Consider the following 27,147-nt stretch of genomic DNA (forward strand, 5'->3'; position numbering starts at 1 on the left):
CTTTTTGGGAATTCCTTTTTGGTTTATATGCTTTTGAAATGTGAGTTCGAACTTTATTTTTAAAAAGACTTGAAGAATGCAGCCAGCTTGTTAAAATGGAGTCGTGAAAATAAACTGAGATCATATTCCACCCCATGTGACAAGTTTTGACCTTGACAGGATTGAACTATGTCAACAAAAAGGTACTCGCCTGAGTTCCAGCGGACTGTTTTGACCTTAATGTGGGAAGTAAGAATAGAACTATGTCAAGAGGAGACACAACAGCGAGAGTTACAGCAACAATTCCGGATGGTGATGGCAGAATATGACTTCATAGAGGATGAAGCTATTGAAACTGAAGAAGACGAGAGAGAGAATGACAATGATGGGGACGGTGATTTGGAAGGAAAAGAGGAAGATGAGGACTGTGATAATATAACACAAAATGAAGCCCACCAGGAAAAAAATGATGATTTTATTCTACAAAAAGTCGGATGGAGTGTCTCCCCTTCGAGGGGGGCACGATTGGATTTACTGGAACTCCAGAATGCCCACAGGGAAGAAGGAAAAATTAAGCAGAGAAGAGAAGAAGCTCAGGGGTCTGGTATGGAGGCCTGGATGGCAAAAGACTGTAAACAGGGGGTGGGGTGAAGGGAAAGTGAAGTGGTGATTATAAGGATGGATTAATAGGATTATAACTGGACTGCTGACTACGGAACTTACTGGATTGGTGGGGTGGAGCCGGTACTCGGGGGTGTAAGGTTAGATTGGGAATAGTTATAGTTTTAAAAGTGAATTGATTTTGGAAAAAGGTGAAAATATGGAGGCCTATAGAGGGGGTAAAAACCAGGCACGGGAAGAAAAAATGGGAGTTTGATTTTTCAGTGATTGGATATTAGGTGAGAATGATAATAGTTAGTTTAAAAGTGGTATAAGGTATAAAGGTATATTTTATAAAATATGAAACTGTTGAAGATGATAAATAAGGGAGGAAAACCGGGGAAGGGGGGAGGGTGGGGAAGCCCACAAAATATGGTTTAACAATTATGAATGGAAGAAAGATTTTTTTGTTGTCTTTTTTTCTCTTTTGCCATTTTTTTCTTTTCTTTTTTCTCTTTTTCTCTTTTTTTATTCTTTTTTCGGTATGACAATAGATGGTTGGATGGATGACCTCCTGCGTACTGCCCTGGTTTACTGGAGCTTCCTGGTGGCAGGGGGGGGGCTTCGGGGGCAGGGGAGGGGGAGGAGGACAGAAATCCAATCATAAAATGGACCACTTCTGACTGTTCACCTGCGTGGGATACTTCTGTGGCAGGGGAGGACCCATGGAGGGGGGTGGGAAGAAGGTGGAAAAGGTGTTCATGTATGTACCATCGTATATAATTTGTAAAATCAATAAAAATTATGTTCAAAAAAAAACATGTACAACAATGCATATACAGGGGTAAAGAGTGCATAAAAATGCATATATTAGTGAAAGGGGTGTGAAAAAATGTGTATAGTAGAGAAATTTGCAATAAAATGATGATTTTCACAAGGACTTTCCAGAAAGAAAGAAAGAAAGAAAGAAAGAAAGAAAGAAAGAAAGAAAACACAAACCAATGTGAAAATATGGAGAGGTGAACCCAAGACTGGTAAAATGAAAAAATAGAAAGACTGAAATTGATAGATTCATCCATCCCTAGCTGGATCTTACAATTTAATATGTCATAAGACTGTTGGCTGGTTAAGGAACTATATTCTAGATCAGAAAAGGTTGCCTGTCTTAGTTAAAGTTTTATATTTTTATTCAATGGCAGAAAACACCCTACTAGTTTAATATGAAAGTTAAGTTATGTTGGCTCAAGCTCTACAAGGCCAGGAAAGTGGAAGCTAAGGCTGATGTCTTAACAAACATGGCCTTTTTTGTTGCAGAGTGTCATAAAATATTCTTACCTTCTGTGCATCCATACTTCTTGCTATTTCAGGCCCAAATGACTCTCCTGACTTTCAGTCCTACTATAGTGCCACACAAAGCAGCTTTTGTTGTGAGCCAGCATGAAAGTGATGAAGAGTACTAGAAGAAGTTTAGCTTCCACTCTGTAACCCATCCTGTCAGCTACAAAATAATAAACAGGCGTGGGCCAACTAACAGAATTCCCCTAGCAATCCAGTATAGCTCAGAGTCTTCATAAGGCAATATTAGTCTCTGTTAAACGTGAAAGAGTTGCTTTGTAACTATTGTTGTTGTTTGTTGTTTAGTCGTTTAGTCGTGTCCGACTCTTCGTGACCCCATGGACCATAGCACGCCAGGCACTCCTGTCTTGCACTTCCTCCCACAGCTTGGTCAAGCTCATGTTCGTAGCTTCGAGAACACTGTCCAACCATCTTGTCCTCTGTCGTCCCCTTCTCCTAGTGCCCTCAATCTTTCCCAACATCAGGGTCTTTTCCAAGGATTCTTCTCTTCTCATGAGGTGGCCAAAGTATTGGAGCCTCAGCTTCACGATCTGTCCTTCCAGGGAGCACTCAGGGCTGATTTAATTTGTAACTATTAAATGGTAGAATATAATCGGTAGTTTTCAGTTATATTTTCATTCACAACCTAAAGGGTACATATAGCTGAATGCAATTCTGTGTTGCAGCATCAAGTTCAACAACAACAACAACAACATTTAACTGCTAACCACATGGCATCTCATTTTCAGGCTGGGAGGAAGCCTTTATATTCCATTATGTTCAGTAGACTAGCACAGACAAATCTGGTCCAGATCTGGAAGCCACCTTTGCAATCTAAAAGCTCAGGCTCATAACTTATAGAGGTATACTGGCCTCAGGAACACTTAGTCTCTCTTTCTTTCTCACTGTTTCAGGATCAGTTAAAAATAAAGATTACACTTTAACAAACATGCCATGGCATATTTACACCGTCTCCCATGCAGCTAGTTAGTACTTAGGATCCTTTCAAGTACAGATACAGTAGCCCAGAAGTTTTTTCCAGTTTATTGAATGAAGCTGGAGGTAGGAGAGGAAAGAGGCACCAGGAAGTCGGTGTGCAAGTGAATAGAAATGACCATCTGCATTCAGAAAGATTTCATTCTGGATAAGTCTGCTTAGGATTGCACTTTATTCTTCTTATGTGAGATCTTATAGTTCAATTGCACAGTGAGAGCAGTAGCTTGTATATCCTTGTGCCTGTAAGAAGAAAGTATTGTGTGATCTAGCAATGCTTATGCTCATTCTGCCGCTGCTGCAGATCATATGTGAACACATCTTTCTTGCAAAGAGAACAAAAAGTAGCTTTGCAAAATAATAGTGTGCTTTGTGCTAGGGGAAAATGTCAAAAATCAGACAGAATGCTTGTCATCCTTATTTTGCACCAAAAATGAAATTTCCCATTGTGAAGCATCTTCACCTTTTCTGTCCATCCTGGAGAAATATGCTCATTACTGTGTTGTTCCCTGTTTAGGGAAGTTTTTAATGTTTAATGCTGTATTGTGTTTTTAATATTTGATTGGGAGCTGCCCAGAGTGGCTGGGGAAACCCAGCCAGATGGGCGGGGCATAAATAAAAAATTATTATTATTATTATTATTATTATTCCTTTTAATACATGCTCCGTATGCCAAGTTCAAAAGCCAACATCTTCAGTTACAGCAAGCAGAGTTGGGAAAGATCCCTGTCCTGGGACCCTGGAGATTGGACAGAATTCAACAATATGGACTTTAAGCCTGACTCTGCATGTGGCAGCTTCATCTGAGTCAAATTCCTAAAAATCCCTGCATCAAATAACCATTCATTCCATGGTCTAAGGGCATTACCATTTTAAAGTCTGTTTCATATCATAAAACTGCTCTGATAGAACATAGATAGTGCTATATGTTTAGGTAAAGTGCATGACAATGGTACTGTATTGTTCAGAGAGTTGTATGATCTTTGATGAAGGAAAAATTAGGGCCAGATTCAACTAACACGTACTAACAGAAGTTAATGCAATAGACCTTCCCCCCCTCCTCCCTTGCGCCCCCACAGCTCCCCCACATCTGCTCCAAAGGGTCAGAAGAATCCCAGAACATGCAGGAGAAGGAGAGAGGAGATTGGCTCATTGGGCAAACATAAATGTTTGCACTGATGAGACAATCTCCTTTGCATTAGTCAGCTCCCCCTTTTAGGAGGGACTGCTTTGCGGGTGGGAATCCAGGTCCTTGCAGCGACCCTGGAGTCTTATGTCGGTCGCCTAGTTGTCGGGGCCGGGTATGAATTTTTCCACTTGGCAAAATTGGCTCTAGCCATTTGGTTTTCACCTACCTATTAGCAATCGTCACAACTTCATAAGGCATTGGGTAAACCTTATTATGGGAGGGGAGGTTGTTCCTCCACCTGCCCCTCCACGTTAAGGTATCCCGTTAAAGAGATCTGAGGGTGTGGTTCCTGTCCAAAGCCTGGGCGTGGGCTATGGCCATGCCACGACCCCAACGGTGACCCTGGGGGTGCTCAATTGATGTACATCATTTTTTTTATAATCTATTTTTATTAATTTTCCAATTATATACAATTATATCTCATTCAATATTTCAAATTATACAAATACATATCAATCAAACCGAATGTTATGCCAAATCATCTAAAAATTTTCGGAGTTCCCATGCTTCAAGAAATTGGGGATTCCTCGCAGCTGCTCACTGTCGTCTTTTTCTAAAGTCCAAATCATCACTCAAAGTCTATTATAGTCCCGATCTTTCCCTTACAGTCACAAAGATGTTTTCCTCTCATCCGATTTTTCCCCAGCTGCTGAGATAAGTAACAAACGAGATTTCACATATGTTCTTTCTCCTGTGTGAGTTAATCAGTCCGGCCTCCCCATAAATCTTCTTGGTCTGGAGCGTCCCTGTTGCGTCGTTCTTTCAACACGAAACAGCGCCATCTTGAAAAAACTCAGATCGCTTTCGTTTTCTTCCCATAACTATGTAAATTAACGATCTTTATAAAATTTACAGCTTTTCCAGGCAGGAGATCCAGCTGTCACATTATGCATAGACTCTTGATAAATTAGTGGCTCTCCTTGCCCTATAGCTGAACTTAGCTTCAGGTCGCTGTTCAAATTCAAAGTGCGTCACACCCCATAAATCCTCCGAACGCTTTCCAGGCACTCCTTATCCAGTTAAAGGGGGGCTTCTCTCATCAGCAATTTTACATCTTCAAAAAATATACTCAGTATCAACAATTTATAAAGTTTATAAAGTTCAACTCACACAGATGTCTTTTATTTCTCGTTCGTTCCAAACAAGCCAGAACATCACGTCCGGGAAGGTATGAAGGTAACTCATAGAGTATATGCAAAAAATAAAAAAAGTCTCGCTTCCCTTATCGTTCCGTCCCCATCAATCCTTCTTCAAGATAAAATACAGCCTTTGACTCCTCACCCTCAGCAGCGCAAATTCCTCGGCAGTAAACAGAGCTTCTGCCCCTCCTTCTGAAGCATGTCCATGAATTTAAAACCTAATTATCTTCTTTAATCATGGAGATCCCCGCTGTGCAGTTTGGCGTCCGGGAGTTCCGACATTCCTCATGAGTGCTTTCAGCCCAAGCCTCCCCCCACTCCAATCAGAGTGGTTTTGGTGGCATCGCGGGCCAGCGGCCCCTCTCCGTAACCCCCGGAGAGGTAGGGGGGTTGCCATTTACTCCCCTAGCAACCGCCAAATTCCTCATGAAGGTCGGAGGGATGGAAAACAGGTCAGCCATTCCTGCAGGCGGAAACCGGAACCCAATTGATGTACATCATAGGGCTCCCCCTTCCGGTGGTTGACCCTTAAGAGACTTCCTGCAGTTGGGCAGGAGTCAGGATATAGTCTTCCTTCACCCAACTGCGTAAGCCAAACCGCTCACTTTTGTAACCAATAAAGTCGTGGCCTTATTTATCCCATTAACCCATATAGTTGTGTTGGTGTATTTATTTCGGGGGAAGCTAGGGGATCTGGGGCCTCGCCACGCAATATTGTAGTCCATCCTTAAAGCTGAAATTTGTGTGCATTTTTAAATATTTGTCTTGGACAAACAGCAGAAATTAGTTGGTCATTTATACAACTCTTTGAAAAACTTTCCACATAGTGTTTTCAGTTATCTCCATTGAGGTAGAACACTTGTAACACTAAATGTCAAAATGAGATAAACTGGTTGTACTTGACTGGTATTTGTTTCCCTATAGATTTTAACCAGTGGGGCTTGTAGTTCTTTGTGGAACATAATTACAATTTGATTTATAATTTAACTTGCAGGGAACTATGACTTCTGGAGAGCACTCATTTATCTGATATTAATTATTCTCAAAACGATTAAGAGTTAAGCCAATAAAAACAAAAGTTTGAGTTGCTTCCATAATACAAAGCAAAAACTATGGACACATATTTCATTACTAGCCATTGTTACCCTTGTTACTTGCTCTAGATAGCTCAATAGTGAATGAGGTTTTAATTTTATGTTCTTCTTTGACCTCATATATTTAGATATCATCCATGGGAAAACCAAGAAATTACAGGCCTGTTAAAGTCTGTCATTACGTTAGTGAAAGGCATTATTAAATCTCAAATTCTAAGTATATAGGCCTTGCTGAGGACAAATCAACATGGTTTCTGTAAAGCGCAGTTCTGCTTCATAAACATCTTTGGGGTTTTCTTAGAGAAGAAAAGGCAGCCAGCAGCCACCAAAAGACCTAGGAGTGCCATGAACAGGTACTCCAAACAAACAATGAGCCAATGGTGGCAGTGGCGAATGGGGACGCATGGCTGCCCTGGGCGGCACCCCCTGGTGCAGTCCATCCGGGTTGGCGCTGCTGCTCTGCTCGGCCGGCGTGCTCTGAAGCAGAGCGCACTATGGAGTGGGTTGCCAGGTGGCGGGTTGCCGCCCGGCAACCCGCTCCATAGCGTGCTCTGCTTCTTCCTGCTCGGGTGGAGGAGGCGCGAGTGGAGGAGGAGAGAGGCAGGTAAGGGGCTGGAGGCGCTGTCCCCATGTGCTGCCCCCGTGCTGCCCCCACCAGAGTGGAGCTAGGGGCGGCCCGCCCCCTTCGCCCCTCCCTTGCTATGTGCCTGAATGGTGGTTCCAGGGAAGTACTCATCCAACTAATCCCCCAGTTTTAAGCTCCTCTAGAAAGTGGCTTTGGAAAGACATAATTTAGGAAAGACACAAAGATAGTATAGGTGAGAGGAGAGATACTTGACTCTTGCCCCATACATCACTTCTTCACCACAGCTGCTGTCTACCTAACTAGGGTTCTCAAGCCATGTCTTTGTTAGGGATATGTGAACGCAGTCTTGCTCACCCCCCAAAATCGATGAGAATTTTTAGAGTGTTACTATTGGATGTTAAAAGAAAAAAACCAATGCAAGAATGCTCAAAAGCATCAAATCTCATAAACCTTTAAAATCACCTTGACATCATAGCCTTAGGTTGTTATGCAACTTGACTGGGCCTGAGAGAGTTTGCATATTGGACTGCAGCAGCTGGAATCCCATGCTATCCATAGTTTCTGCTTTACAGTAGAGAAGTAACCAGGGTTTGGACTGTCAGTTTCTCCTGGTTAGTGAAGAGACAAACATTTTATCTGCGGAAAGAGTCTATAATTTTAAAAGGCCTCGGAAATGAAGTATGTTAAAAAGGAAGAGGCTTAGTGGAATCGTCTGGTTAATTATAAGATTCCAAATAAGAGAGACTGTGCAGAAGTGTATGATTTTATCTTCATTGTTTAATAAAGTAAACAAAACTTATATATTTATAAACTTATGAAAAACAAACATTTATACATATAGACACATTCAAATGCATACCCAAAGCATCTTCAAACTGGTGACTCTACTAAAATTTCATAAGCAACTGAGGTGCAGCAACCTCAGAGAGCTTGATTCCCCCAGATCTGTACTGCTATCCAAAATCGTCCCTCCCATGTATATTTTGCATTATCTTCTCATGTGCACAAGTAGTATCACCTGACTTCCAGCTGCCTTGGCAAATGTATCAGCATGTCTTTAATTATTCCTTCTGCCAAAGGGTGGATGGAGGGATTACAAGAAATATCCCAATAGTATATGCAATCCATTCACTGTGGAAACCAACCTAATTGAATGAATATTCTCCACCTCCCAAGAGACAGGGCAGAAAATGATAGCTAGGAAAATTACAGTGCGCTTGGAAGGTTGAGAGACTAACCTCTCTTACTAGAGCAGGCTGTCATCTGTAGTTACAACTGGGAAATCTCCATTTGAATTAACAGGGAAAAATGTGTAATTTGCTGCTACTAGAGTTTGCTTTAAATGGGCATTAGACCTTGGGGAGATGTTTATGGTATAGGCTAGGTTGGTTTCAACAAGCTGCTGCTCCAACCTTTCTTTGATGTTGAGATTATTTTCAATATTACAAAGCAAGGACATCAAAAAGCACAGGTGTAACAAACAACCTCAACGAAGATGGATGCTGGGTATTGTGACTGATATTATGTGTATTCTACTAGATAAAAAATAAAAAAATTCCTTCAGTAGCACCTTAAAGACCAACTGAGTTTTTATTTTGGTATGAGCTTTCGTGTGCATGCACACTTCGTCAGATACACAGTGTATCTGACGAAGTGTGCATGCACACGAAAGCTCATACAGTACCAAAATAAAAACTCAGTTGGTCTTTAAGGTGCTAATGAAGGAATTTTTTAATTTTGTTTCGACTCAGACCAACACGGCTACCTACCTGTAACTACTAGATAAAGTTTTCACTGTATCCACACAGCAGAGGTACAGTTAACTGTTTGAGATAGCACTCATGTTTTAACAACAGCAAGGTGTTGTATTTCTGTGAAGGCTACCCAGTAACAACTCACTCTCAACTCGGAGGTTCAAAGCATGAGGAGGCATTTATGGAACAAAACTATTTGTTTATTTAATTACAATCAATGAATGTTTAACATTTTCTGATTTCAAAGGTGTGGCACAAAACTTAGTTTAAAATACAAACTCTTTACATAGGAACTTTCAAACAGCAGTCTTTTACAAACCAAGTCACAGGTAGGCAACCCCCCCCCCTCAAAAAAAAGTCTATCAGTGTTCAAACTAGCAACACCCACTCATTCTTTTCTTGGATTTAACTTGCCCTCAGGGAATCAAAACTGGGTTGCCTTGCATAGCTAACTGCACTCAGTTCAGATCCCCAACTGTCCACACTGTTAGTCCCTCTCCCACGAGAGTCAAATCCCTATCTTTGAGAGCCGATTCACTATCTATCCCTACTGACAGATACCCGCTAAGAAGACTGCTCAGACAGAAAGTCCCTATCTACCTGTTAAACAGTCATCAGCTCATTTAAATTCCACACTCACTCTCCTGATTGGCTGATTGCCTCAGCAGTTATCACTGCTTCAGCTCCTATGCAGTTATTGATCTAGCTGAAAAGTAATGGTCAGCTGGCCTTGGTCTGCCATTCCAGGACACTGATGCACAAAAGGCCATTTCTTGCCATGTACTTAAGGCAAAATTAAGATTAGTGTTTCAGTCCCCAAATATGTGAATGCATTGAGAGTAGTACACTCGCTCTGGAGCCCTTTTATTCATCTCATTCCTGCTAGATTTGTGTACAATGGAGAACTGCAATTTATCTGACATTTATAGTCCTATTTAGCTAATGTTTTTGTATTCATAAGCATTTTATGTAAGCTTCCTTTTTTGACAAGTTTGCAAAACATCTGTGAAATGTGTTCCTATGTAATAAAGAATTTACTTGCTTCAAGGAGTTTAATTATCAGGTTTATAAAGCAGAAGTTAAAAAAAAACCCAAGAATGAGATTCTGGGTGGAGTTACATAGATTTGGAACTCATCAAAGTTAATCTGAGCAAGTAATTTTTTGTGATTTGATTTGATTTTACTTCTGTTGTGATCTCTGTGTCTAGGATAGTTGTAGGAGAAGTTAAAGCTAATTTCATCCAAGATGGTGGGGGGCAAAATATAGGCTGAAATCTTTTAAAGCAATCTATAAGCTGTTCCAGGGGCCTTTTTTTAGATGAAGAGTGGAACAAACATTATTTTAATAAATGCTGATGGTTCTATGCCACTTGGTATGTGTACATTGAACACTATTAATGTTGCTACCCGCGCCCCCCTTCAAAGCTATCACTCTTACATTAGCAAGTATAACATTCTGATGTGTGTGAAATAAGTAATCGCATAATGCCCCAAAACTTGTGCATTGTCTGTCACAATTCCTAATCATTTATTTTAAGCAGTTGCTATTATAACCATGAACAACACCTTCTTCCCAGCACCTAAAAGCTGCTGGGGACTTTTGAAAGAAAACATCCACTAACTGATGTGCAAAAGTGGAGAACAGAACTTAAGATTCGAAAAACGAGAAAGTGAAAGAAACAAAAAATGGACAGATTCTCCTTTCCCATACTATGACTGAGCAAGAATGAGTACTGCTACCATAATACACTTGGACTCAAAAAGCCAACTGCAGCAGAAGTAAATCAAAATAGAATAAATAAGAAAAGAAGAGTTTGGGAAAGGTAGTCAACAAGAGTTTGGGTGTATTGATTTGAATGAGGAACACAAAAGAAACCTCCAGAGAATCCCACCAGAACTCTTCTTCTGTCCTGCTCCTTAGAGACAGAACTTTCAAAAGAGAAAGAAACACTGAAGAGCAAAGCTCTTTATTCCATCAGCATCTCTTCTTCTCAAAGCACTGTGATTGAAGAGCACTGATAAAATTATTCCCTCAGATTACAAAATATATCTGTAATCTGGTTTGGAACCCCCCCTTTCACATTTCCTCTGTATGGTAAGTTTAAAGACATAGTTTCACTTTTTAGCAGATGCACTGTAATTCTGTCTTTGACACCCACATCCCCAGTGCACCACAAAACGCTTCAGGGGACATTGCTTTAATTAAGGGCATGTTGGACAGATCCTGCTTCACCTTGAACAACATTATTATCCCTCCAAAGCATTCTGCTTGGGATTCATCTGGATCCCTGCACACCACCAAGATTAACATATTCTTCATATAGCTTATTTATAACTATTGATATACTTGGTAGATAGCATACAAACAGGGCCATCTTAAGCATATCTGGCACCCTGGGGCCGTGGTGCGAAGATCCCTCTGGCGCCCGCCCGCGCCCCCCCCACGCCCCGTTTCCCAGCACCTGCCACACGGCGCCCCCCTGGCAGCCCGGTGCCCTGGGTGCACCACCCAGCCTTGCCGTAGGGCTGGCCCTGCATACAAATACTAATATTGTTTAAATTAAAGCTTGTTACTTCATTGCAAATGTTTTAAAGAAAGTTATAAACATTTAAAAATTGTATGTTTCAATATATTATAATTTATTTCTTATTCCCAATGGTTTATAATCCTCTCACCTTGCTGGTTTCATTACATAAATGTTACATGTCTAAATCATATGTACTGTGATGTAAAGAATTGGGTAGATCTACTAGTCACTAGTACTAGCGAATTAAGATTCTAAATGCTCAGATGGGCAAAGACCCTACTGAGGCCACTACTGAACAATTATTTTTAGGGAGTATAGTTCTAATAGTAATTAGCATTGTTTCTGCCCCCCCCCTTCTAACTTCACAAAACATAGGACTTAAAAAATTCAGGTCCAGGTTTATCCACAACTATGGCAAAATCATTCAACATAACATTAAGAGCTCATGAAAGATAAGCTCATTTCTGTTTAGTTTTCCTATACTTGTCAAGCATGACATTTTATTGCAGTTTTGTGATTTTTTTAAAGAGAATTTTTATTGTCTACAGAACTGTATGTTTATTTAGGTAATGGTAGCTTGGAAATAGCTAGATGACTTGCATTGGAATTTAGAAAGTATAATTGGGTATTCTGATGTTAAATTTTGTCTTTCATCAAATGTATCTTTGAATTGTTGGGGGGGGGGGAGAGAGAGACTGTAAAAATGTTTGCATTTTTCCCCGACATTTAAATTCATTCTTTTATGTTTCCTCATTTATTATGCTTACGTCATCAGGAAGTTGAGGTATGTTTGCTTCTTCTTGTTAACAATTGAATAACTCAAAGGTACTGCATGGCATTTTATACACAGTCAACATTTTAAATAATGGTTTAGCCTCTTTGTTTCAAAACCTGTTCATTTTCTGGTCTCTGGTCTGTGAAATAGACTGGAAAGTATTGAGCAGTATTCAACTAAGCTTTCCTCAGAGTAGACCCACAGAAATGAGCAAAATGTAGCTGAATGCTGCCCGTTAAACATTACAGAAGTTTGTTGTCCCTGGTTTAACATCTGGGTACAAAATGGCTCTAGGCAAATTGATACAGTAGGGAGGGAACATCAAACTGGTACAGGCACTTAATCACACAAACTTCACTTGGACTTTTCCAGGGCTCAGTTGATAAAGCAGTAATAGCACAATAAATGCAGTTGTTAATTTTTATTTATTTATTTAAAATATGTATAAAGTGTCTCCCATTAATATAGTATCACCACGTCAGTGTACAAGAAAGCATGTAGTTTTCTACATGTTAAAAGTTTATATATCAGAGGTGGTTTCTCTAAAAAAAACAAAAAAAACAAAAACCATAGTTCCCTTATCTATGTATTCCGCTTCCCTACACAAACATGCTTTTATTCCTAAGAGACTTTGAGTTGTATTGAACATAGCATTATAACTAAGGTTCCATCAGTGCCCCTCCCCCCCTGTGTGCTCCCTAAATCTGTTGTTGGAGTCGTCCCCCCCCCAAGAGCAAAACTGGGGATAGAATTCTCATCAGACCAAATGGAATCATTGTGCTGCCTTCCCCTACAGTGCAGAGGGTAAAATGAATATGTTCCTCTCAATTTAGATAATGTAAGTAATGAATAGCTTAGGGAAGAAAAGACACCTAAGAAATACTAAAGCATTGTATTTTGTATAGGAATAAATTAAGAGCAATTAAGCTTAAAGCAGGGGTCACATGTAATAATACTTCTTGTGAGAGGGAAATATGCTTTCAGATTTATTCAGTTGAGCAGTAAAACTTTGTAGTAGTGAATCCAATGCATTAGAAGAAGCCCTGGGATGCAGAAGCTGCTAAAATAAAATGATGGTAGTTTAGAATATGTACATTGAAAATATCTTATTAACTAGCTGTCATTTCCTGCTTCATTTGATTAGATCTGCATTTGATCAATTTCCTACTCCAGCTCACATTTTTTATATACCACTCTGCTCTTTTGTAAACTGCTTTGAGGTTTTATTACAATCAGGAGGTATGTAGATCTTGTGGAAAGAACAAAAAAACCATTAACATCACCTTCAAAATATGCCTAATGCCATATAAATTAGCAAATTGCACACAAATTAAGCAAGCTTTGTCTGTAGGCTTACAATCTAACAAAAAGGCACGATAATATTAGGGAGGAAATGGAAGAATGGTCAAAAGGGGTTGAAGAGCAGCAGTTGGGAAAAGCAAGAATGTAAAGTAGTTTTTACTTCATTGTAAAATAGAGTCAGCTGTTAAATGGAAGAGCACTCCAGGGAATGAGAAATGGAAGTAGGTGGGGAATAGAAAAAGTACACTTAGGTTTAACTAGGAAATTGGTACCTTTAGAGTGAAGGCTTTAGGAAGAAGTGTGTGTAGAAATAAGAGATGGTAGAGAGGAAAAAAGATAATGCAAAATTATTTAAATACAAGTAGCTTAAAGCACTGATGAGAAGGAAGAGGAACCAAGTGACAGGAGCAGTATAACCAGAGTGGGGATGGGAATTGCATGAGCTGAAAGGCAAGAAGAATATATTAGGCAGGTGGCAGAGTTGAATACAGACTATAGAATTTTGAGAGCAGAAATAGCAATGCCAACAAGAAGAATGCTACAATTTATCTGTGCAGGAAATGGAGAAAATAATAATGACCATGAATAAGAGCAGTCCACTTCATTTGGTAGTGAATTGTTTACCTTAAATGTTAAGACTTTGAAAGACCATGGACATATGGAGGAAATGAGAATGCCTAGATTTTAAGCTTGAGGAGAAAAAACGATATGAACACATACAAGAGAAAGTTCTGCATAAGGAGGGAAAATCAGTAGCTCAATTTTGACCCAAACTGCATATTATTCATATGAATCGAAGGGTATCAGAAAACCTCAGGGGGTTGGCTTGGGTGTAGATTTATGTAGTTGTAACTCAATAAGCAGATGAAAGAGCCAAAAGGGAGAATGTCGGGGATAAAAAGAAAAGGGTCCAGTACTCAGTTCTTTCAGGAAGGAGGTGGTTAAGCAGAACCATTGTTAGAAACTGTGAAGTAATGACAAGAAAGTTACTGCTTAACTCCAATACTCAAGCAAGCAAGTGGGTAAGTCAGCTGGACTAGAGGCTAAAGAACCAGAAGAAGGAATACAGAGAAGAGATACTGCTGCAATAAGATTACTAGAAATAGAAGTTAGAGAGTGAAAAGAACTAAAACCAGTTTAAAAACGAAGAAGACCTATGGAAAGACTATACTTTCTGGAATTATCTCTGTACTATCAAACAAGAGATGTACTCAAAAACATTTGGTCAAGTGAACTGTGAGTAGCGAACCTTTTCTGAGCTGGAAGCGAGTGGGCAGCGTTGCATTCATGTAGCTGTTGCTTGCTATTTTTCGACCCTTATTCTTTCTTTCTCTAAGAGGGTTGGAGGAAGAGGACATAGACAGAGCGGCTTTTTTAAAAAAGTGACAACATTTGGAGGATGGAAAGTAAGACATTGGAAAACAGCAGTATCCTCAAGAAAGAGAAGAACAATGAGAGAAAGTAGGGAATGAGAATCAAACACTTTTCTTGGTGTAACAAGGGTACACTTATAGGAATGAAAGAGAGAACATATAGAGAATAATTGTAAATATGCAAAAAAAAAGGGAATGCTAGGGCAATGGATGTCAGGAAGCAAGAGAAAATTGAGTGAGGGGCATGAGTAGTAGAGTGGAAAGAGAGAATCACGAAAGACAAATATGAGTGAATAATCACAGAAAAAGAAGCAAATAATGGAACCTCAGCCAATACAGGAGAGGAGGAGGAGGAGGAATGTAGATGGGGGTAAAGGGAATGGATTTTAAAAATCTGATTTAAAATGCTTTCACCAAAAACTTCTGGCGGAAAGGATGAAAGGAGCAAGTGAAGAAGTTATACATAGTCCACAGCAGCAGGGGATTGAAATGGAGAGAGAGATGAAGAGAAGCTCTCAGAATCAATTGACTGAAGGCTGGAAAGGGGACAAGTAGTAATCATTTTGCTTCATTAAGAGATAATAATTAGTTTCTTATTTGAACAAAATGATGTCCAATATTAGTGATACTTAGAGTAGACTCACTGAAATCAATAGTTTTAATAACTTAAATCTATTGATTTCAATGGGTTTACCCAGAGTGTATTGGATATAATCCAAGATCACTAAAATTACCATGTGCAAGGTGACTAGACAATAGCAAGGCAATTTGAATTCATTTAAAAAATGTAGATAAATGTAGGGGATGGGGAATGTACTAAGGTTGACTAGTTAAACTGTTAAATTCAAGACAGCTCACTAAATCCTTTGCTTGTTAAGCAGTTGAAAATATTGGGTTTTTAAGATGTCATTTGCATGCCACCCTTCATGACTTCTTTAGCATCCCAGGGTGCTTTACAGGAGAGGAATAACTAATTTAAAAAAACCTGTCATATTTTTGATCATCTCTGGCACAGGATGGAATATGAGGCCTACACCCAGTCATTTCTCTCCCATGCAGGATATGCACACCCAGGAAGAGCCATTTGCCATGCTTACAAAATCCAGTATTGTGAATTGGAATCCTGATTGTACATCTTGAGAAGAAGACTTAGCTAATAGCAGCCAGTGTATGGCCCTGTTGAGAAAGGAAGCAACCTCTGCCTCTGCTTGTCTTGTGTTCTCTACTTGCACAATATTACAGTTCCTTATGCATAGCTCTTAAACGGATACCTTACCACAAAGGCCAGTTTCACAGACTTCATTTGTAAATTTGTTGCCAGTGCTGATTTCTACAGGTATACATGCCAGAGACAGAGGAAAGGCCACTTATCACTAACGTGTGTGCTCTTGGAGACAAACACCAAATTACCACTGTAATGGGTAAAAGAACCTTTGCTATCAAATTTAGTCACTGCAATTCATAATGCATTTGCTTTGAATAGGAATACCAGCAAATTAAAAAGCCCAGCTGCAATATGAAGCATTATTACTTCCAGAATTTTCCTCTAACTCAGATATAACCCAAGTTAACCCTCTTCCTTTCCCAATCTATTCCAGGTATAAACTTTGAAGTGGAGTAAGGGAGAGAAGTGATCTGGTTATGGGAAGGATTTCAACCATGTCACTCTCCACATTATGTCATTAGGTGTGCAATGATATCCCGAAAAAGTTTGGGATTTCACTCAAAAATAACCAACCTCTCTGCTGACTTTAAAAGAAAATTGGTTGGGCTAGATGAGCCCAATTCCAAATGAAGCCGAGGGGAGTTTTCCCTTCACTGGTTAGACTTCATTGAAATTCTCTGGATATATACACAACCCTGGAGCCACTAAGCACAGTATTTTGAGTTGTGAAATATATCTTCATTTTCTGTGTTATATTTAGTGTGTATATGTTTGAAAGCAACATTCTAATTTTTTAAACTTTGTTTTATCTTGAGGCCAAACAGTAAATGGATTACAGAAAAAGAGCTTTGCATATTTGTTTAACAAAAAATAAATAAAAGATTTGCCCAAAAGAATTTTATCGGTTTAACTGTTTTCACTCCTATTTTCTTCCCTTTAGGATGATTATTTCAGAAACTGGAACCCAAACAAGCCTTTTGATCAAGGTAAAAGAAATTTTATATTCACTCTATAAAATTGCTTTGTTTTATAAGTATCAATATCCATATTGCTTGGTTTCCCAACAACATAGCTTCACATATTGGTTTAAAACAGCTAATGACAGGAGCAGCCAGCCTGGCTTATTTCATAGAAATTGCTTACAAGGGTACCTGCACCTTTTGCTTCACAACTTCCTTTTCAAGGAGGGCTAGAACCTTAAAAACACTAAAGAAAGCAAATAAATCTTAGCATCTAGATGCTCTGTCCAGGAGCACCAGTGAAGGCCTTCACAGTTATCGTGGTGACTGTGGGCACTAGGTTGGTGACCCCAGATTAAACAATAAAGTTCCAAGTACTGTAGTTGCAACATGGAATTAGGATCTTCTGTGATACTTCTTTTACTCATTAGCAGCCCGGTGGGAATGCTTTGAAAACTGGGGAAGTGGTGCTTTGAAGAGAGTGTCTAATTTACTGTTGTGCCTTTCCCCAGTATAAATGACTTTTTCATGAAGACTGGTGCTTTACATGTTGTGTAAAGATCTCATTTTCCCCAGTAACCTTTCTATGATCTCTCGTCTGCATTGGAATAGCATTGTGAAAGTAAAAATAAAATAAAAATGCACTGCAAAAAACCGGTGTATTTTCATTTTTCTTGCTACATTTCTGTTCTTTTCCCTTTTCCCTTTTGAGTGTGCTTGTGTGCAAGCAATATTTTAGCTTGCTTCCTCATCTGAAAATAAAAGGTCACCGTAAACAATAGTGTAATGCTACCCCTGGAAAGACTGCTGTTAAATGCAATTTTTGTTTCCTTGTGAGTGCAAAAAAAAAAAAATCTCCCACAGCAAAGAGTACACCAATCAAATGTGCTAAAGGAAAAGGTGTCAGAGCTGTCTTGCTCTCGTGTGCAGTATACAGAAATAAAAGAGTCAGTGCTGTGATGCAATACAATATGTTGGCAAGGAAATACTGGTAAAGTGTTGATGAAATCTGTCACTCAAGGAAACAATGTTACCAAATTATGGAATCATTAACCTAGCAGACTAAAACTCACCTGCCTTGAGGAAAGTAACATGGTAAAGGAATATCTGGCCTGCCATTACTCTAAAAATTCATATAGCCCAATATCCTATCTATAACAGTAACATATGTCTGGATTCTTAAAGAATATAGAGCAGCACAGTATATTCACAATCCATTTCTAGTCAGATGATCCATTTCTAATCACAGATTAATGGAAGCCACAAGTACTTTAAGAAAGGTATTTAATAAATTCTGATTGGTTGGAGCACATAGAGATTTTACATGTGGGCAGTTTAGAAGTTTATCATAGGATCTAGAATTTCCAGAGACTCTACAGCAGTTTCTCAAACTTTTAGATCATCCTCCATCCTTAATGCCTGACTCTAGCGTCCGACCCTTTTATCTTTGTGCTGTCGAATGTTGTACAGATGAACATGCCAAAATTCTTAGTTATAACCTCATTTATACAGCCTGTTGCTGCTGCTTGTGTTGATCTGTGGGATACTAATCTGAACACTGGTACTATAAGAAGAGGAATAGAACATATCTCTAATCCTATCCATAAACTATAGTCAGGAAAATACCATTAACCACAAAGTGACTACTTTCTCTAGCTTCCTTCTTTTCAAATTGTATTAGGATGTTAGGGAAGTGGGGGTGCTGTCACAGCCCTTGCATTCAGTCCTCTGTCAGGGATATATACGTAATGCACCCAGGTCTTGGCTGGAGGTAAGGAAGGCATTACTTGCTTAATGAACACACATATCCATGTTCCCTTCAAGGGGAAAACCACCATTTTTTAACCCCTTCTATACAGGGTTGTGCAGCAGATTCTTTCCATATCTCATACTGAGAAGATAATAAGGCACATTAGCAGTCCTGCTGGGGTTGTACATATCAGTTTCTGCCAGTTGAGTAAAAAGCAAATAATCTGCAACCATTCAACCGGAAAGTAGTTCAAGTGCATATTATAAACTGAGCCATGTTGGCATGTTGGTCTGACGTAGTCGAAACAAAATAAAAAAATTCCTTCCAGTAGCACCTTAGAGACCAACTAAGTTTGTCGTTGGTATGAGCTTTCGTGTGCATGCACACTTCTTCAGATATCATACCAATGACAAACTTAGTTGGTCTCTAAGGTGCTACTGGAAGGATTTTGTTAATAAACGGATGGGTACCACACTAGATTTCTAACAATGTGACAGCCACATTTCTCCCCTAGAACTTACATTTCTGCTGCACCCAACAGCATGGCAGAAGAATACCATTCTGCACTGGTGTCCTGAAAACCCTTAAATAAGAAAAAAATAAAGCTGCTTGAAATGGTTTTTCATTAAGACTCTGTTACTAGCAAGGATAACATGTGGGACAATTAACCTTCCCTGGGTCTTGCCTCATTAAAATTTTAGCAGATGCTATTGATCATCTTTACACTGCATGGTGTCTACTGCAAACAAGCACTGCTGGCGCTCTGGCATATATAAGAGGACAGCTTCCCAGGCTGGTGACCAGCATTATAAGGCATGCAGTTTTGTAAATTACTATGCAGTAAGCAACCAGTTCTATTACAAATTTTAAAAATCCCTGACATTTCACTGGCACATTACAAATAGTATTCTCTTCCATATTTATTGCTGTATTATGTGATGTACATCACAGTAGTTACTGACCAATATGTGCCTGATGAAGTGCTAAAAGTATCATTGAGATCCAATCATTTCTACAAAAACAGCTAGATTGTGCTGTTGTTCTGCCCTGGAATTTATCTCTTATGTGTTTCTGGATGCAACTTAAGGACAATTCACTCATGCAAGTTTCAGGTTTGCCACTACTAGAATACCAATGAAATACATCTCTGTTTGGATTAGATGTTCAACATAATGTCTGTAGGCTACCTAAATCCCTCCTTAAGCCTTGCGTTTCCAGGATTTAAATTTGGTTTTTTTGTTTTTCACTGTTGATTGGCAGAAGAATTACTTTTCTCTGTGGACATACAATGATTTGAATGTGCAATTCTTAATGCATAATTATCTCGTTTATGCAAATAAGGTATTTGTGAAAGGACGCACCCATTTTCTAATGGTACATAATCTCAAGCTTCCCGGCTGTATTATGTGGTGATTGAATGTGTGTGTTGTAATGGTGATGTGTGTTGGGATGAGTTCAGGAGGGCTCGGTTTCATTCTTTACTGAAATGTGACCATTTTATATAAGTAAGCCTTATGCTCCTGCATTGCATTGCTGGTTTTTATTGTCTTGTATTTCCTGGGATGCTAATGTATTTGTGCTCTTGGAATTCTAATGATGTCAAGTTCTCTCTCATATTTGTAATTGCCTTACTTTCAAGCTGCTAATCAGTTTACTGTTATTGTGAATGCCACGTTTCCTCTCCAGGGGTTCTGAAGCTAGTCTGCACATTTTCTCCCTAAAAATCCAAGGCAGAGCTATTGCACTCTGACATATAATCAGTGACCTGTTTAAAATTATTGATTTAAGCTGTTCAGAAATCAGACTTCATAAACTGGGCAGTTTTTATACAGATAATTGACTCTTGGCAGTTAAGTCCTATTACCATAGGCCAAAATAAAGGCAGGCAGGGAATGACAGTGTTGTTGATACAACGCTACACATCATACATCTCTGTATGTCCTAATTGTTAAGAGTTTCATTTTAAAGCCTCCATTGTCAGATGAGCCAAGTATTCCTTGTTCCATAGTTTCCCATCATCAGAATACCACTCTGTGAGCTCCAAATACATGTGAAATGAATGTCTTATAGTCTCCCTATATGGGGTTTTATATTGGTGGTAGTGTGCTGTGATGCCATATCCTATGGCAGGATGGAAGGTGACCGGAGGTGGCTACTTTGTTTTGGGAGGTAAATTCCTTACACCAGGTTGGCAGGTTGTCTAAAGCTTTGCAGCGGTGTGGCCATGTTCTGGGTGTGTAGAAGATTTTGCATAAGTGTGCTCTTACGCTGTCCCATCCACAGCTCACCCAAATTTCATCAACATACTTTCACTGGTGAAATAGCTCTGCAAGCACAGTATTCTACAGGTATGTCAGAGGAGTTCTACTGGCAGATCTGTCAGGCCAGTATCGTATTTCGAGTTCCACCAACATAATTAGGCTTCTGCCACTTCCCAATGCACCTCTGCTGGTGGATCGGACTGCGCCCTGAAAGTCTCGCATAATTGATCAGTAATCAGCAGAAGTACATAGTTCTAATTTCAAAGTTTGGGTTAATTTTAATGCTGGGAATGTGTATTCTTGCTCGCTGTGACTAGGAAGTAGGATTGGGGGATAGGACAGGTGGCACGTTTGCCAATTTGAGGTCTTATTCCTGAATTTAAAGTGGAGGGAGGGAAGATATTGGCAGAACATGTTTATAGTCATAAAATGGAAGGGCCAACAATTAAACTATTAAAATAATCATTAGGATTCTATTCTCCTCTGAGATTACAATATTGACTCACTTTTCTCCCCTTATGCGGGAATTCTTTCACTTCAAATGTGAGGACTTGACAGAGAATGAGAGAACCGGATACACAGGCACGAGGATGAAAGGGATGTTTTCTTCCACTCTTAGCCCCGTAGACTAACAATGGCACCCAACAGAGATAGCGAAAACTCAATGGTTGGAAGCTCAGAAGCCGCAAACCTCTATGCTCTTTTACTCTTGGACGTAACACATTCATTCAGAATTAAAGATCGCTCCAGGGACTGGAAAAGAAACCAACAATCTGTACTTCGTCCAAAGCAGTTGTGGATTTGAGCCAAAAGAGAAGCGCACAATGGAGGTTTCTTCTGATATCATGGAACGTAGCAGTTACAAACAAACGCAAATGGCCCACACTTTCCCCATGCTTCCAGATCTTTTCTCCTTCATTCAGAATAAAAGGTTCAGATTTATATTGTAAGCCACTCTCTGATCCTTGGATGAAGAGTGGTATAGAAATGAAATAAATAAATATTCCAAATGAGAATATGCCTCTACCTGCCCCTGAGAGTGGAGGGAAGATGCTAGTGATGGAGGTTTATTGCCTGCTAAAATAAGGAAATATGTACATTGGCCACAAGTGCACCCCTGATTGCCCATTGGCAGGAGGTGTGACTTCGCTGTCTTATTTCTTGTTCCTAGAAGAGTAGCAAATACAGCTTAGTCTAAATGCTGCTGCTTGCCCTTCAAGTCATTCCAGAAGAACTTGGGTGTTGTGTAAATGTACCATATATTCCAGTTGTGCAGCCTGAGCCCGCCCCCCCCCCTGTTTGCGAGTAGTATCCTTCCTGTCATTTTTACTATAGCTGTTCTGCTACTGCTCATTGAACTACATTATAGGGCCGGCTCTCAAACATTAAACGTGCTCTGTGGACTTGAACAGTTCACCTTGTTACATTTTAGTCCTGATCCCTGCAATTATTCCCTTTTTAAAAAATAAGATGGTGTCAGATTTTAAAGATAGAGCTGGAAAAGTGGTTGTCTACCTTTACTACATACTTCATATGTACAAGAGAAAAAGTCATCAGTAGGTGTAGCATAACAGCATCATTTCTGTGTAATCACTATGAGCAACAACAATAATATATGTTGTTTGGCTTTATAAATAATAATACAGGCCTTTGCCCTATCCACAATTCTCAATGCAGTAGAGGTGATAAAGGAAGAGGAGGTGAAGGTGAAGGTAAACAAGGGGAGAATATGTTTTAGTTCAGTTATAGGTACTTCAGCTTCGCTTCACTAGATGATAAGAACTAAGAAGTTGTGCCAACAAGATTGCTGTTAAGAATAATATTTATATTCTCCCCTTCCTCCTGAAGGAGCTCAATAAACACATCAGTGGTAGAACAATACAATAAAACAAACTGAAAGCAATCCATGATTAAAAACAGTTAAATATATCTGTATAAAAATAATTAAAATACAGGTGCAAATCAGTATAAAGATATCCATTTAAAAGGCTAGTTGAAAGAAGAAGGAGATTTTTTTAATGAAGGATTTGAAGGAAGGAAGAGATGTGCCATCAGAAATGTGTTCATTCTTATCAATGGTTAACTGCTGAAATATTAAGTTAAAAGAACATATATCCAGCACAAAAAATCTTACATGCCACTGTAGCAGAGATTCATTTAAATTCTTAACAGATTTGCAGAATCCTAGATATGCAAGCAGATGCTGTTAATTTTTCTGGTAATGTGCACCAATAAAGAATAAACATTGATAGCCTTAAAATCAGTGAACCAGTTTGGAATGGTTTATAATTTGTTTGCCATATGGCATTTTAAAAAGCATCATTACCCAAAAGGCAGAAACACTGGAAGTAATGGGATGCTTTTTGTACTGCAGAAATATGCTTTGAATTAAAAAATACTGGTCTCACTGAATGACCATTATTATTTCTAATAAGCAAGCAGATGGATACACTGAAAAAAGAAAACCTGTCTCGTAAATGAGACTATATCCAATTTCTCCAGAATGTTGGGTGCAAGAGATTATAGAACTGCCAGATATAATAGATGTAGGAGGTGCAAATGTCATTCACCTATTTGGCAGGACCTTTCGAACTACATTTCCCACATGTTCCACGGCAGTTTCTGAAATTGCTCTAGTGAGGGTATACAAACATTTGTAATTAACCTCGAATAAGCAACCCAACCTCTCAAAGTTCACAATTGCATTAAAGCAAAATATTAACTTAAAAATGGCATGGTGCATGAATCTTCATTAATATCTTATTTCTATATTGACTAAATATCAAGGATAGCATAAATGAAAAAACTTGATGTCACCATGGGTCTCAGTGGTTCAGCAGAATTGGCTGCTTTCATAAAGAGATCTCTGAGACCCAGGCTAGACATGATACCAATTCTGTGAGCGGTCTTGGGACTGAGGAAGGGGAAGTTTCAGTTTTTCCTTTCTTGCCATAGTCCTGACAGAAATCACTCAGTGACCCAGTTTGCAAGTAATGCTAATGCTGAGCCAAACCCTGTCTCAGACTGAATGAACAAATGAGAGGCTTACAGAGTGATACCACAGCTACAGGATTCCTCCCCACAGTCTGACTGCTACCACATTACCCAAGGTTGGCTTAGTGTTACTGAACCAGGCTTCGGCAACATTAATTGCAGGGCTCCATCCCTTAAAAGCAACTTAGGGTCAAACTAGGCATGGCAGTGGCTCAGTTTACATGTAAAGCTAAGGCAGATCTTGTCTTAGTGCATGCAGGCTCCCAAAGAGGAGATTATGGCGGCTTTGCTGCTCCTCTGGTGCCAGAGTGGTGTAGTGGTTAAGAGCAGTAGACTCGTAATCTGGTGAACCGGGTTCGATTCCCCACTCCTCCACATGCAGCTGCTGGGTGACCTTGGGCTAGTCACACTTCTCTGAAGTCTCTCAGCCCCACTCACCTCATAGAGTGTTTGTTGTGGGGGAGGAAGGGAAAGGAGATTGTTAACTGCTTTGAGACTCCTTAGGGTAGTGGTAAAGCGGGATATCAAATCCAAACTCCTCCTCCTCCTCCTCCTCCTCCTCCTCCTCCTCCTCCTCCTCCTCCTCCTCTGGCCCTCCTGCTTCTGTGAGCTAAGTCATAGCCCTTAGTGTGTTACCTGAACCCAGGTTTATGGTTTTGTCTTACACAGTCTTTGCTTGCCAGCTTTCTGTTTGATTGAATGTTGAACTCTAGAGCATGGATAGCCAATGTAGCACCCTCCAGATGCTGTGGGACTACAACTCTCACCATCCCTGGCCATTGGTCATGCCGTCTGGGGCTGATGCGACTTATCAACTAACTACAGCATTTGAGTGCATCGTTTCTGCTACTCCTGCTCTTGAGCCTCTACCCTTAAGGAAGACCAACCCATTCCCAATACCAATATTTCAACTGTTGAAAATCCTCGTCCATTGTGTTTATGGTATTCTGATTAGATCCACTAAGTTTGTTCTGGTATAAGCTTCAGATACCTTCAAATGCTACTGGACAATTTTTTATTCCTCCGCCCCTCCCCCCAACACAGACCAACACAGCTACCTACCTGATTAGATCCGACATCTTTGTATCCTTTTCATGGTTCCACCTTTTGAACCTTTTCTCATTCTTCCCTAATCTTGAACAGCCACTCCTATTCTTTTTAGCAGGCCAACTCCTAACTCGTTATTTCTTGCTATCTGATTTTCCACGCCCTGTCATCAAAAATTATTCATTGGCTTTTAGCTCTGCAGGAAGCAAATTCCATCTACGCATTCAGGTCAATATGCCTTGTTATCTCATGTGTGGAAGAGAAGAAGTGGCTGGCAGACACTATGTGCCCTGTTTGCAGCACCTAAAAGGCCCGAGAATGCCAAAAGTGTTCAGATATTTAAAAGGCCTGTGAGCATGCAGTGTAGTAGATTATTCTCTCTTCCAGATACTGTATTGTCTTTTCCCCAAAAGGGGGAAAAACTGTTCTCAGACACATAGTATATATAGTAGCTTATCCTTTATATTTTCACAAGATTCTTTTTTCCAAGAAGGAAGGATAATCATGAGAGATTTCCAAGCATCCTTCTGCACAGAAACTCCTGTATGCTTCAGCTGGAAAATATGATTCATTCCTCTGCTCCCTTGTTCCATTGGTATGCTAGCTGGTTTCTGGGCAGCCTTATATAAACTGGTGCATGTGAGACAGCAATATGCCCACTGGTCCAAGGAAGAAATGTTTCCAAGATGCACAGTAAAGTATTTAGCATTGTATCAGCTGGGAGCCCCTGGTATCTTTTATCTACAAACACCTGAATGTATACCAGTCCTTCCACTTTCCCATATGAAGTAAGAATAGGACCCACGTCTTCCTAGTGTCTGACAGCTGAATTATGACCCACAAAATGGTTTCAGTACTGCTGGGGGGTGGGAGAGAGAGAGAGAGAGAGAGAGAGAGAGAGAGAGAGAGAGAGAGAGAGAGAGAGATGATGACTGGAGTTAATGAATATCCTTCCAGAAGGAGATAATGAGAGAATTGTGATGCAGGGTAAAAACATGGAACCTGCAATTATTTTTGAAGGCTTCAATTTTCGTTTAGCCCTAACCAAGATGTGCTTTTTGAGAAGCCACTCATAAATCCATTTTCTGGAATTGTTTATTTCTGTATCTATTTTGCTCCCCTTAAATGTGCAGTTTCCGAAAATCTTTCTGTTATTTCTTTTTCACTTGGCAGATTTTCTGTTTGGCCATTTATACCACCACCACCACCACCACCCCAAATACTCTGGGTTTTGACATTTATTAATAAGAGTGATTGCCCAATAAATCAGCTCTATTTTAATAGTGCTTGAATATGCAGAGAACAATAACTGAAACACTGTGAATGAAATGAAGTACTTAGCATTAAATATATAGTTGGAATAGCTGTAGGCTCTGACAAACCACATATGAGCAAAACCTATAAGGATGTCTTCCTGTATTATTTAATTCTTCAGTACATTATATTAGAATGTCTCTGTGTTTGACTTGCCATCAGATTTGTAATTCAGTTTAACATGAACAGAGCAATCCTAACCCCAGCCAGGCAGCAGCAGGGTGTGACCGAGCAGCACAGCCTCTGCTACACCCACCACTCTGCTGCTTACACTGGGGCTGCGGTAGGAGACAAGGCAGGTAAACCAGGAGCGGGCACAGCAGCTGAGCCCAATGATGGCATGGGATGACAGAGGATCCAGCTCTGGAACCAGGGGGTCCCATGTTGCCTTCCAACGTGCTCTGTTTGGGGGAATTTCTACAGGTTGCAAACTGGGGAACAGAAGACAGCAGAGCTGTTTGGAGCTGGGTAGAGCAGGGGTTGGCAATTTTTTTTAGCCGCAGGCCAGTCCATAGCTGTCAAGTACCCCATTTTCCCCGGGAAACCCCCGTTTTTTCATACCGTTTCCCAGCGGTCCCCCGTATCACTTCGTCTCCAGTTATTCTCCCTCATATTCTCCTGCTGGTGGCCATTCCCCCCCCCCATGTCCGGAAGTGTGTAGACGCGACTTCCGGTGTCGGCAGTAGCCATTTTTGGTGCCCATAGATGGGCAAAGCGACACCGAAAGTTGCATCTACGCACTTCCGGACATGCGTAGACGCAACTTCTGTTGCCCGTGCCGGCCATTTTTTGTGCCCAAAGATGGGCAAAGTGAGGAGGCACCACTGTGGTGTGTGTGAGGGATAGGGGGGGAAATGGAATGACGCGGGGGGGGGGGAATGGCACAGACCGAATGAACAGAATCCCCACGTCGATCCATGGACAAGATGTGGGCCGGATCCTGAAGGCAATTTGGCCTGATCCGGCCCACGGGCCTTAGTTTGTCGACCCCTGGGGTAGAGGGAGATTTC

The 27,147-nt window shown here is 40.2% G+C and overlaps 1 protein-coding gene and 1 non-coding gene across 5 annotated transcripts in view; both read left to right on the forward strand.

Moving 5' to 3' along the window:
* Window positions 1–27,147, forward strand: part of SPOCK1 (SPARC (osteonectin), cwcv and kazal like domains proteoglycan 1) — a 425,281-nt gene that overhangs the window by 120,217 nt on the left and 277,917 nt on the right. For all 4 annotated transcript variants that reach the window (XM_088661937.1, XM_035105504.3, XM_088661938.1 and 1 more), the window contains exon 3: window positions 16,753–16,798. In XM_088661937.1, the coding sequence (XP_088518063.1) occupies window positions 16,753–16,798 (46 nt within the window). The remainder of the gene's footprint in view (window positions 1–16,752; window positions 16,799–27,147) is intronic.
* On the forward strand, window positions 14,436–14,644 carry LOC118081620 (small nucleolar RNA U3). The gene has a single exon (XR_004692091.1). It is a non-coding gene; the product is annotated as a small nucleolar RNA U3 (small nucleolar RNA).

This window comes from Zootoca vivipara, chromosome 2 (assembly GCF_965207765.1).
Source record: "Zootoca vivipara chromosome 2, rZooViv2.hap1.1, whole genome shotgun sequence".
NCBI lineage: Eukaryota > Metazoa > Chordata > Lepidosauria > Squamata > Lacertidae > Zootoca > Zootoca vivipara.